The sequence below is a fragment of the Mya arenaria genome, chromosome 10, assembly GCF_026914265.1.
Source record: "Mya arenaria isolate MELC-2E11 chromosome 10, ASM2691426v1".
Lineage (NCBI taxonomy): Eukaryota > Metazoa > Mollusca > Bivalvia > Myida > Myidae > Mya > Mya arenaria.
Genome location: NC_069131.1, coordinates 50,598,998 through 50,612,578, shown reverse-complemented (window position 1 = coordinate 50,612,578; position 13,581 = coordinate 50,598,998). Strand labels below are relative to the sequence as shown.

General features: G+C 32.7%; 1 protein-coding gene across 1 annotated transcript; it reads left to right on the top strand.

The window, feature by feature from the left end:
• Window positions 1-5,439: 5,439 nt before the first annotated feature.
• LOC128205949 (uncharacterized) lies at window positions 5,440-12,453 on the top strand. The gene is made up of 7 exons (XM_052908023.1): window positions 5,440-5,685; window positions 6,029-6,166; window positions 8,643-8,785; window positions 8,901-8,966; window positions 9,251-9,377; window positions 9,604-9,846; window positions 11,137-12,453. The coding sequence occupies exons 1-7, from the start codon at window positions 5,619-5,621 to the stop codon at window positions 11,247-11,249; spliced, it is 897 nt and encodes a 298-aa protein (XP_052763983.1). The 5' UTR covers window positions 5,440-5,618; the 3' UTR covers window positions 11,250-12,453.
• Window positions 12,454-13,581: the final 1,128 nt, after the last annotated feature.

The following is a 13,581-nucleotide window of genomic DNA, read 5'->3' as shown; positions in this document are numbered from 1 at the left end:
GCAACAGAATAAGTTACATTACGCTACTGTGTCAGTTAAACAAAATAAATGGCAGACGATTACTTCGTTATATTCCAACATCATGTTTTTGTAACATAGGCTAGCTTTATACGTTTTATTGTATGATAAAATAAGAATCAATTTAATAAATATTCCAATTTGCGAAACGGTTGAACGTCTTCTCTCCCTCCGGTATTCATAGTTCAGCTAATTTCCAAAGCTCGATTTTGACGAAAGCCTCTAGCTCATATAACTAATCTCGAGTCAGCGACAGTGGCAGAAAACAGATATGGTGTCCATTTGGGAGAGATCATGATAAAGTATCCCTAGTGGTGCTTGAACCCACAACCTCTCTTATTAATGTGCTCGCTCTCTGGTATATATATGTTATAGATGTCTTATTAATTTTAAGGGACTCACCTGTTTAATTTTGATTCGTTGATGCGTGATTGGTTGATTGACAGTATCACGTGATTTTATCAATATATTGTTAAAAGGTCATGTTATCTGTGACTGTTATATAAATTCGTATAGGCTAGTGGTTCAGGCGTCTATTTTCTTGACATGGGCTCGCACCACACTAAAACCAATACTTATTTATAGTACAATTTCAAATGTATTACTGTGAAAACTTTTGTTTCTAAAACATGTGTAAGCCCCTAATCTTTTGTTTTTTATCCAATAAAGTTATATATGTGTATGTCCCTACTATGATAATTAATCATACTTGATTTAAATGAGCATACTGTATATTTTGCTAGTATCTAAATAAAAACTTTGTTCTGCTTTGTAATGTTATCATGTGTAGTTTTAGATGAACATAAGCTGTACGACTTTATGATTCGCATTACAGTTTGTGGATATAAACTAGTTGTGTATAAGTCAGTGCTTAGTTTCGACCAGGATAGTGATACGATAATGGACGATGGATGTTTGTCTTAGAAGAAATGGTAATTGTTTCGTTCAGTTCTGAACACAAAAATAGATTATACTATTAGAGAACTTGTATAATCACATCAATTAATTAATTAGTCATAACGTTTTAAGCTCAGTTCCAGACTTTATAATGCGCAAATCTCATATATAAGTGTAACATGCGATGATTTAACAATTAGAGTTGTACAGGTAACGGTCAGGAAAAGTATTCTTCAGCTCATATTTCACACATGTTGTTGCTAATATCCTCTTTACACATCGTTATTATTAAAGGAGAAAATAGCAAGAAAATATATATTTAGCTCAACCGATTGTTGTGGCTCCGTTGTCTGTCTGTCATGCGTCGTCATCATTTGCTTTAAAAGACTTTTCCTCCTAAACCTTATGGCAATTTTTCTGTTAATTGAAATATATCTGAATTGTGGATGACTGTTGTCCAACACAGTTTCGGTAGCATTTGAACGTGATGGTGTGTAACGCAAGTTTATGTCGGCTTAGACAAACTGCAAACCAGGTTATTTCACCTCCGCTTTTAAAAATAACAAGAGCATCTTTATTCAAACTACTTTCCCTCTATTTTTTGTAATTGTGGAATGGCAATTAAACATTTTCTCAAACTCGAATGTTGGAACGTTCTGCTATGTCGAAAACCTCGGGATCTTTTGCCTGAACTTTATAACAGAAGTAACCTATCATGCCAACTCGTGAAAAGGAACTGGTCAAGATTACTCTCTTGGGATTTCAAGACGAAAATGTAGATTAGGCTAATCTTATTTTGAACCTTATTATCACAATTCTAAGCCGTGATTGCAATATAACACAGCTATTCAAAAGTTTTTCGTTTTGTACACAATCGGTGAATCACATGTCCAAACATCAATACATATACATTATTGATCAATGTAATTCTTAGTGCGATTAGCATCTCGTTTCCGTTTTGCATATTTATAAGAATGCTGTTATTTCCATGACGAGTACTTGAATTCGAACTCTTCCCTTATGTGGACGAAATCGTGATACATTTAAGAAACTCAAGTTATCCAATTGTATTTATGAACCGCACCATTACATCATTGCTTACCTACCTTTTGTCAAACTTAAAGTTTTACCTTTTTCTTCCTTTTTGTTGCACTACGGTTACAAAATCATGTTGTACATCGACTGTCAAAAGATAATCCCGATTGAACAAACCGGTAGTTATGTAAACAGTATAGTTTAGCTCATAACTACGCATTTGCAGTTTTTATGGAATAGAAATAAAACCAATATACAAATTATCTGAACTTTATATTATGAAAGTGATGAGAGTGAATATTTGCGTCATATATTCTAGGACATAATTGTGTATGGAATACTACATTTGCCGACCCTTTTTCAATCATTAACACATACATTCAACGTCATTCACTTTTCTAAATCCCAAGTTATTCACAAAGCGCATGTACTTATGATATTACCTTTTATATCAGTATATGAAAGCAGATTGCGGGTCGTCGTAAACACTTTACAAAAGTTCTTACGCATCACTCATGATTAAATTGATATTAAAAAACGCACAAGGGGCTGCAAAATGTATTGTTTTGTATAATATCAACTTCACAAAGATGATGGAAACTAGAACATATCATAAACATATTAGATAAGATCGAGTGAGATACCACTCCTCATGTCCACCACCAAATTGTTTGAAAGACATCGAATATCGCAAACAAGATTAGCTGAATCTGAAACATAATGGAACATAAGTTCCAATATTGCAAGCGTTTTTAACAATCATCTGTTGTGTCAGTATCAGGCTTGACCTTCTTTCATTTATGTAGCGAACCTTCGTAGTTATTGCGATTGCAATGATCACGTTGCTTCAGTTAACATCGCATACTCATGAAGATTGTGTTAAAACGCTCGCATACACATTAGAACTGTTTAAAGTGTTCGTGGTTTCATAGGGTAGAAATTCGTGTGATTATATAATGTGTTAAAGTGTATTTTAAGCGATATACCAGTTATATAAAGTATTTATTATTTGGTTAGTATCATTTCGACCAGAAAATGGTAAAAACTATTCGAAGGGCCATGCAGATGTTAAACGCATACAAGAACTTGTAACTTACTATCATTGCATGAAAAATCAAACTAAATCTAAAGAAAATCTAACTTTGTGCAAAACCATTATGAAATGAAAGCATAATTTGAATTGTTTAAAGGTACAAGGTAATGACTTAATATACACTAAACGATATACACAAATTGCAAAAAAACAACAAACGGGAGACTTAATGTCAAAATGTAAACAATGACATCAAATTAGTAGTCAGCAAATTGCTGCACGCCAGTGCTTGAGTCTTGTTGTTTAAATTGTTATGTCTTGTGATTTGCTGAGCGATTTCGATCGAGTTTGTTAATAAATTAACGTACGTTATAAACCTTAAGAATCATACTATGTTTTGTGTGTTATGTTTTAAATAAAATAAAAATCGGTTTTTAGAAGTGGATCAATAATGAAATACATTTAAAGATCGTATGTCCGGTTATGGTGATTTTCAATAAAGTAGTGGATTGTAGCATGTGACATGTTTGTTACAAATGAAATCATTAACTGACAGACTTGTTTTGTATGGATAAATATCTTCTTGGACCGGCTGTTGTAACGCAGTCACAGTTAAAATCGTTGAACGTCAAACACATATATGAAACTTGTATTCCTATATACAAGTAAGGCAGTATGTGTAATAAGATTAGGGCAATTGGATTTTGCTACACATATATAAGGATGTAATGAAGACCAAAGGGAAAATTCAAGCCGGCAAAACATTAATGATCGTTTGATGATGCTCACAATCAAACTAAAACGAGCGAGCGGTGAACACCGTCATATGAATACAAAACATGACTGCAACAATAGTATCATTTAATTATCAATGAAAATTGATTGAATGCGTAGTTCTTACTACTCTTAATTAATTCCGGATGCAATACATTCCCTGTTTGTTTCCTCGATGTCAAAGCAGCGTGCTAAATTCACTACATGTATTGTTCACTGCTTAATGCAAACTTTGGGCTTTAAGGGATGAGTTATGCTTTAGTTTGAAAATCAAAAATCACTTATCTGAGATCTGATCATTTATAACAATACGAGAGTACAAATGCACTTTAAATTCGGTCGCAATACCTCAATAATGAAGCAGGGGTCAGTATTACAAAGCTTAACACAGACCCTTAATAGTGTATGGCAATAACGTGTGACGAATAAACATCTTTTACCGATCGTTCAGCTAAACGGAGTCTTCGATTGCGTTCAAAATAAGTCGTACAAAAATTATTACTCAAACATGTTTCGGACCCTTCCAAGGTGGTAACCCCAGCCTTAATTGATTAAGTTATGTGGATGCATGATATGTCTGTCTGTTTTGTTAATACATAATGTCCTCAGTTTCTCTTGGGTCTTAGCCATGTTTAATTCATGACGACTTGGCATGTCCCTGTAGTTTCTATTATTAAATTTAGCTGCATACTGGTATGTTAATTTTTAAATTTGGAATGTTATGCCTAAATAATATATAAGAAGTGAAAGAAGCATGTTTTAAACACTGTATTATTCTAATATAAACTGCATTGATATTGTACAATAAAAAAGATTAAAATGCTTTTATTTTATTAATTTAAAAAGCAAAATAAGACCAACCTTACCAGAAGAAGAAGACTTACATACTACGAAGAATATTAACTTTACTAGACGAAGACAACAAAAATACTAGATGAAGATATATAATTACTGGACTAGACTGTCTCTGTTAAGACGAAATAGCTAGTACTACAACCAATTCTTGCTTAAAAGAACTTATCTTTCTAATTGTCTACAATTTAGTGTCATTATTAGATATCATGCCAGGAAATATGATATGGTGAAGCCATATGTTAACGCTGGTATACGATCGATGAAGATTCAAGACTTAAAATGAATGTTACACTTCACATTAACTATGGTATAAACTTGCACAAATATGCGGCACTTTGGCATTAGACTGCTTTTACTTCATTAAGTCAATATTCACCAATACATCACATATATTTGGCTTGTCCAGCTAATGCTCATTATGTAAGATTATGATGTATTTTCATCATAGTTATTTTACTGTATTTAGCATCTATATTTTTATGTGCATTATTGCTATTTACCAAATGATTTTGTTGTTTAGTTTTACTGAATTGGGTGTGTTTCCCCTGTTACTGATGCTAGTCATATTTCATACGGCATTATATATTGTTAGAACTAGCAATCAATAAGCAAACGATTACTTTCGTACTAGTTTGCATTAAGTATAAGTTCCGTAACTATTTCCTATTACTCTTCATTTAGCATTTTTTGTGGATCCGGTTTCGTCCCCGTTCTAACGCTCGCAAAATATACAATATACTGCAGTGATTTAAGTGTTGATTTTCTTGGGTGTGTAAAGTTTCTTCTTCCTGTTTTTGCAGTCACGTGGCTTGTTTATATTAAAACGTAAATGCCAGGACTCTTAAATGCAAGTAAACAAAATGATTTGTTAATGTTGTATGTTGTCTCTTAAATGGGCACTCCATGATATGCTTAAAGCTTGGTGTTGCGCTTTGAAATATATAAGGGTAAACTTTGGAGAGTTAAAACAAGCATGTGTTCATATTTGTTATAGCTAAACTTAAGAATGTTACCGATACAGAAGTATACACTCAACCTAGTTCTTATCTTACTGTGGACATTACGTGTGACAGGTACCATACATCAGTTTTATTATTGTTAGAATACATGTAATCATGTAATTGTAGCATTATTTCTTAAGTGTATAATATAATATTCGTGTTTCATTTGTTATTGACATTGTTCTGTTGTGGTATTTGATTGTATGAGTCGTAAGAAATACTAATATGTTTATGAAAATCAATTTACATTAATACCAATAGGCATGTGTATGTGTAATTGAGTGATGCAACATCTTATATAAACATCGCAACTTTATGTTATGCATGAATTGAGTAGAGTGCCGCAATTATGTTCATGGAACTTAAGTATTTCACTGTTTCATAGCGTATTGTTAATTGAAATTGTGCTCAACAGGCAAAGAGTTGTATAGCCCGGGTGTTCCAGACTGGCGGAATAAATCATGTGAAGAACGTGTAGACTACACCCAATATGACCTTGTTAGAGAAGGGTTTTTCGTGGCAAGTGAGAGGCAAATTTTATTCGAAACTAAAGGTAAGTATATTAAGGAATTCCACATACAAATAAGCTTATAACCTGATAAATCTATTAAACTTATTGTTACATTTTCTGCCTTATGACTGCATAAAATTATTGTATAATTTGGAAGGTTCATTATAGTAGACTATTTTATATATGAACAATAAATTAGTAAACGTACAGTTTGTTTAATTTCATAACTGTTTGCATACATGCATCCTCTTTATTTTAAGGTATTAGCCGCGTAATACACACTTTTAAAAAAGCTTTAACCGACAACATAGTTATAATCATGGTACACTATAGGACTTTTATCCAAAGTTTGAATATTTTTTACCGTGAATTAAAAAAGTTATTTATGTTTCATTACACCCACCCCCAAACTCCAAGGGCTACAAAAAGTGACAAGTAAATATTTTGTCTATATTTGATTTTTTTTTCGCATTATCAGAGATAATGAAATAAACACAACAGTTTCTGGTAAAATGATACTTCAGTTAACAGAAAACTAAAGTTCAAACGAACAAATTATTGATACCCATGGAAAAAAATCATTTTGATTGAACTTGTGAGTCTTCGGAACAGAGCAGTAAACACAAACCAAGTCAAATATGTTTTATATGAAATACTCACATCATCTCTGTCAGATGCAACTGCCTTGTGCATAGACATGGCTGTCAAATCTATCTCAAGGATCCAACATAGTATTTAATGCAGGCTCGAATTCTTCATAACCCAGTGTTGGTGACTTAGTAATATTCAGTCATTTCCCTGCCTGAAAGAAATTAGACTTCTGATTATCAACCAACAGAAACTACCAACATAAAATACAAATGCACAAGTATTATACAGTCTGCACTAATATCCGTTTTAGCCAAGAGTAAGGGTTGGTAGGTACAAATATGTAGTTGTTGTGCGTATGGTTGATAATCATTCACAACAGTCTGGGGTTTAACGAAAACTACACCAAGCAAATGAATGTCGCTAGTGTCCAAGCAGTTGTGGCTTCAAGCCCCAAACCACGTACAACTTTTTCTCACAAGTTAATTTTGAAAATATGCGTTTTGTAAACAAATAACGGGTATGTACATGTATTATGGTATGTTAGAAATAGGTCACGTACCAAAACATATCATTTTTAAACACACTTTTAAGTCTGATATTTTTCTAAGATATAACAATCAAATTAAAGATTACATACTCATATCATATGCATAAATAATGTACATAAGTACATATAAAAATATGTAACATGTACATGAGTACATGTAAAAATATGAACACGCTGTCTAAACATTTAGCTAACAAAAATGATTTAAGAATTCCAAAGATAAATTAAAAAACAAACATTTTTGAACACATCAAAGTACAAAACTGCTCAAGGATACTTCAATTCATAGCCCTTTGATACAAATATCTGAATATCCCAGTTCCATGCTAATTGTTGACAGTTCGTTTTTTCGACAGAAAATCTTCCCATTCGCGTATAATTCACTTATAATCTATGTTTTACTGTAATGACTCAAGTTGTTAGATGTATCGTAATCAACTGTCAGCATGCACTTTAAGTGTTTATTTATTTTAAACGTATATTCATGATAAATACTTCACAGAGTTTCCAAATACTACAATGTAGAAATTCCATTATTGACCTATAAATAACGGAGAAATACCTTCTGTTTCTAAAAATAGCAACATCCGGTACAGGCCGAATACGCCCGATGTTCGTCGCGATCTGTTACGGCGAGTGGCGATATATGTCGATGTTACCCGATGTTTCCCGAGTTTTATTACATGGCTAATACCTTAAGACAGGCAATGCAAGTCGGACGTTAAAGGATTTATTTGCAATCCTTAAAAGCCGAATAATGTTATTGTGTTATAGTAATGTTGGTAAAATGTTTACATGTTCTTTGTCTGCACACAACCTCAGCAAAGTAGTATGAGTCACTAAACATCCACAACTTACATATTGTTGGTATTATTTCTTAAGTGAAGGATTGTGTAACAGCCTGGATGCTTCCCTTGAAGACATGTGCAATCACAATTATTTAAGATTATTACAGTCAAGTTTAGATTTAAGTCTTGTTAAGTTTATTATTTTGTTATATACAGTAAGCTTGTAATATGTATAATAATACTGAACCAAGATGAAATACTTACTTAATGCATGAGTTGTTTACTGAGGACTATCGTTTAACATGAGGAATAACTAATAGACACTGTGGTCTTCCTATATTTATTTTAATGTTAGACACTCTTAAATGCCCAATGCCCGATACACTCTTTCGACGATTGAACATGCCTCTCCATCGTTTTGACTTCCCCAACCTTGATGTATTAGTAATTGACTCTTTTTATCTTGGCTATGACTTATTGTAACCTGACCCCAATAGTCATAAACTTTAGAAAAACCTTAATACTATTTTAGAAGGAAACCAACTGCACTCTGAATTGTAGATAAACATATACGTTAGTATTTCTCGCTCAGGAAAACGTGACGCCCACATTATACTGCAAAATGAGCCAGAAGAATATTCAAGCAATGTTTACGAAGTTGTGCTCGGGTCAGCGCAAAACAGCATGTCGGTTTTGCGATTAAGTTGTCACGGACCAAGAATCGACAACCTGGAGGTAGGCATTATTTAACATATGCTCGGTCTTCAATTTAAACAAACAAAACATTCGCGGCTATTTTTGTTTTTGATCCTACAGCAACACTAAATATATGACGTATTGTTCGTTTCAGACCCCAGGTATCCTTAATGAGACAGAATATAGGCCGTTTTGGATAACATGGAATACTATTTTGGCGGTATGTTTAAATAAACAAGTCTCTGTTTAACTCAGAGTGGTATTCAGGGATTGGTTTGGGTTCTAGTCGCAACTAAAAGTAAAACAAATCAAGCGTATTTGATTGCGCAGTACATAAAATAATATGCAATAAATCCGGATATGCCTAAAAAAAGAACATGATGAAGAAAATGAACCTCATTCGTGAGTAAACATACACACGTGTTCTTACATTTAGTATTTACAGAAATGACTTCCTGTGTAGCATTTACTACTGTTGTGTAATGTAGTACTCTTTCCTAACAGATTGGAAGAGGAACAAAGATTAATATTAGCAGAATAATTTTGTTTACACGCTTGGACTTTCCAATCAATTCGATGCGAATCAGTTATGGATGGGGCAGTGTCGGTTTCTTCAGATTTCATGACAAATGTAAGTAGCATTTATGTTTTAAAGTATTTCATATGTTGTGAAGTATTTTAATCTATAAACAGACAATTCTGTCGCTTCATGGTAGGAACGGTGAGTAAGTTCGTTCGTTTGATACTCAGCCGAATCGATGTAAATAAGAAACAGAAGTCGCTTCAGTCAAAATAACTGGTCGACCGCTCGTTTACTACATTCTTTCCTCAACCGACCGTGCAATTGATTTAAGCAGATGCTGATTCTCGCCATCAAACGACGATATCGAGGAAAGAAACGACTGATATTAGATCAACTAAGAATTGTTCGACAGATGCGTTGCTTCCAGGAAGAGGGACCACCATTTCAAAACAGGACACGGACAAACCAGCCTTTATTGTGGTTGCTCTTTCCACATCAACTGGTTGTCTTGGCTTTATGATTTTGTCAGCATTATTTTTTTGGTGCTTATGGAACAAGAGAAAAACAAATGGAATGGGTAATTATTTTAACTGAGAAGTTAAAACTTTTCCGAAATCCGTTATATTACATACATTGTATGCTTTAACTAATGCTAGTGGTTAGTATATTCAACTCTGTTGAATTGAAAAGAAAAAAAACAACAACACTTTTTTACGCGAGATATTGAGATATTTGTTAAATCTGCAAATGCGGTTTGCAATGTTTAAGGATTGTCGACCGATATATTAGAACGGATAATTGACGAGCATGTGTCACCAAGAACACATTGCTTAATATTTTTATAGAAATAAAGTACACAGAAATGTTGCATTATGATAGCACTCAGTATATATATGACTTAGTTTACCATGCATAATTTGACATTTACACGAACATATGAATATTGAGGATTTACCGCACATGAGGATTGATGGGCATGCCCCACAAAGCTTCGTTTTCGAAATGTGCAAATATCAAACTTATTTGTTTATTGCTTAACCAGATAAAACGGCAATTACTAGCTAATTTCTACGTAAAACGAAATCGATTTTGATTATTTTTCTTTATGATATTTGTTGGTAACTTTCATTTGACATAATACTTTTAGCACTTTGAAACTTTTTTTTTAATTTAATGTATCTTCAAATGCATTTTCTTTAAAAGATCGCGTGTTTCCCTTTATAGCATTAGCCACAAAGCGTAATGTGACGATACTTTCTTGTGATTAGAAGGGAAAAAGGTAATAAACACTTTAATTTAAGAGTATAAGTAGACAATTTGGAAACGATAACAGTCTTCTAACTTCGATGATTTAAATATCCAAGGAGGCGGCTTCAGATCGGATTTGAATATAGACGAAACGGAATTTGTAAATGATTGAAGCACAAGAAATATGCACATCGTTGAATGTTGAAGCAATAATGTTAAATTATTTTATTTACATTAGTTTGTTAACGTTATCAGTGAACACATCCTATCATGCAGACCCGGGTTTGGAAGTGTTATACTACAACTAACACTATGAAACGAGAATGTTCAAGCGGCTTACTGTATTTCCACTATTGAATATCAAAAAGAAATTCAATAGAAATGTCAGAAACTTGATTTAAGGCTTACCAAAAAGTGTTCCGTATCATTGCGTGGCGTATGGCAAATATTTAAATAATGCATAAAAAATCGTCTTCGAGGAGTTATGCAACATATATAAAAGTAAATAAGGCATTGTGGAATGAATGCATTGTTACTATTCTAAGGGAAACACTATATTGTGAGTGTGACATTGCTGGAACAGGAACTATCATATCAAGTGAATGTTTGTCATTTGCAGGGACTCATTCACAGCCTTATTCAGTTGGTGGAGAACATTACGAGGGGTTGCGCGGGAGAGAACAGGAAGCAGTATACCAAAATGAGGAACATTACGCTTGTGTGTCAGTTTAACACCATTGATGAAATATGACAACTTTGCTATTACTACATATAATTCATGTTATTAAAGGCATTGTTTGATAGACTAGCTTTATATGCTATACGCGTTTTTGAAAGAGACTCATAGGTTAAACATTCGATTTATGAAACTGTTTATAACACACGTAATTTGACGATGACGTTAGCAAATACACATATGGCACATCCAGAAGAAGCAGGCCATGCTTAATGTCACTTGCGATATAAAACATTCCGTTGACCAAATTAATCACAAATTGATAGCTTATGCATCATTTTCAGCACATACTGTGAAACAGGCTATACAAGGAATGACAAATTAAATGAAGGTTTACGTGAACACAAAACGTATGAAGGTCTGTGTGTTTATATTGCTAACGATGAAGAACGTTCTTTGTATAGATTGTTCGTTATTTTAGGATTGTTTTATGTATTGCTTTATGTCTACGGTAAAATATGTCTAGATATCAATATTTGGTAAGTGTTTTCAAGATAGTATATCCAATTTAAAATACAATGGCACAGATAATAATTCATAATATTCTTTCGTAAAAATGTGTTTTTTGCCTATAGTATGCTTATAGTATGCACCCGTTTCCGTACCATTCGTTTGTCCTAGAATTATTTTTTTTAACTTGAAGACGTACTGATATCAACGTTTGATATTTTAATTACATTTCACCCATACATATTAATTGTCTCATCATTGACGGACATTTGGAAGTCCACTCAACACATTTGTTATCGTTTCATTCACTTTAAAATCAATATAACCAAGTCAAGGTAATTGCTCTCTCTCTTTCTCTCTCTCTCTCTCTCTCTCTCTCTCTCTCTCTCAGATTGATATAAAGCTGATATAAACATAATAAATGACATATGGTTTTACACGGAGAGCTATTGTCAATATATTACATTTTATGTTAAGTTGTTGTTTTTTTCGTTCGTTCGTTCGTGCATAACAAAAAACTCACGTCTTGTCAAAATATTCTTGGTTGCCAAAATTGCATACATGTACAAAAGCCATTAGATATTTCGTAAATTCGATCACGGGTCTTGTTCACTTATTTTAAATACATTTTGCTTGTAATATTAATTGAGTATTTTAATGGATGATGTCATCTTCAATAAACATTCTTTGCCATAAATGAAATACTTTTGTTTTATTGTCTTTGCTACTTATTCCCATTTATGTCTTGAATTAAATAAAAAAAACTTATTTAATCTTATTCAATTATCTACCATTTTCATTATTATCATTATTATTATTATCCTTGTTATTATTATTATATTTTTCTTATTTAAATATATCATAAAAGTAAATAGTTTGAACAACAATCGTCCACAATGAGCAGAGTATTGCATCATTAAGAGATGATTTTGTATTAAGTGGATCATTTAATGGTGATTTATCTACTTTTATTTAAATTATCATACTGCTTTAGTTCACATTTGTTCTACACCGTTTGTCAAAGAAGTTTTGCAAGTACCTAAGTAACATTGTTTGTCGTATGTATTGTAAAAACCGATTTAACTACTTATCCGAACGTTGTATAACGAGAGTGAAAGCCGAATTTGTTTTCACACAACGTTTTCAGACGTAAACACAAACATTCAACAGACAATGTAAGTTCAGGTGTTCTTACACGATACCACATTCTCCGATTTTCGAATATATGTCCGTTTTATAAAATTATCAAATCAAGTATCAATCATAATAAGTGTATTAGTTAATAGTTTTATGTGTGCCTTACATGTATGATGTGAATGACTTAATTGACTGAAAGTTAGCTTTCAAACTGAATTGAAAAAAACGGTTTGTATATATGAACACTCATTTTATCTGTTGATTACTGTCTCTCTTTTAACACAAGGCACTTGATACAGAGTTGGAACAAATCTTTTTAAACATACCTTTAACAACTGTTAATGTTTATTTGATGCTGCAGAGTATGAATTTTATTAGACACCACATTAAGCTTTACTTTGTCCTCTGCAATATACAAAGACATGGCATAGTTTGAAAGATGTGATGAAAAAACAACAACTCTCTTTATATCATTATATTTTAAGTTCGGTAGACGAGAAGACAGTCATTATATATTGTTCTCATTTTGTAAACAGGAAATGTTGAGCAAAAGGTATTAGGATTCAATACAAACAGAGAGTCAATATGTCTTAATGAACGGGTTTTCCTTTCTTTATTTTGCCTAAATATGGACAAAAAACATGCCAAGAGCAGACAAAATCCCTTTAACTTGAAATTGTGATTTAAAAGGGAAACAAATATATATATTCCTTTACATAACCTTTGTCAAACAATCTTCAT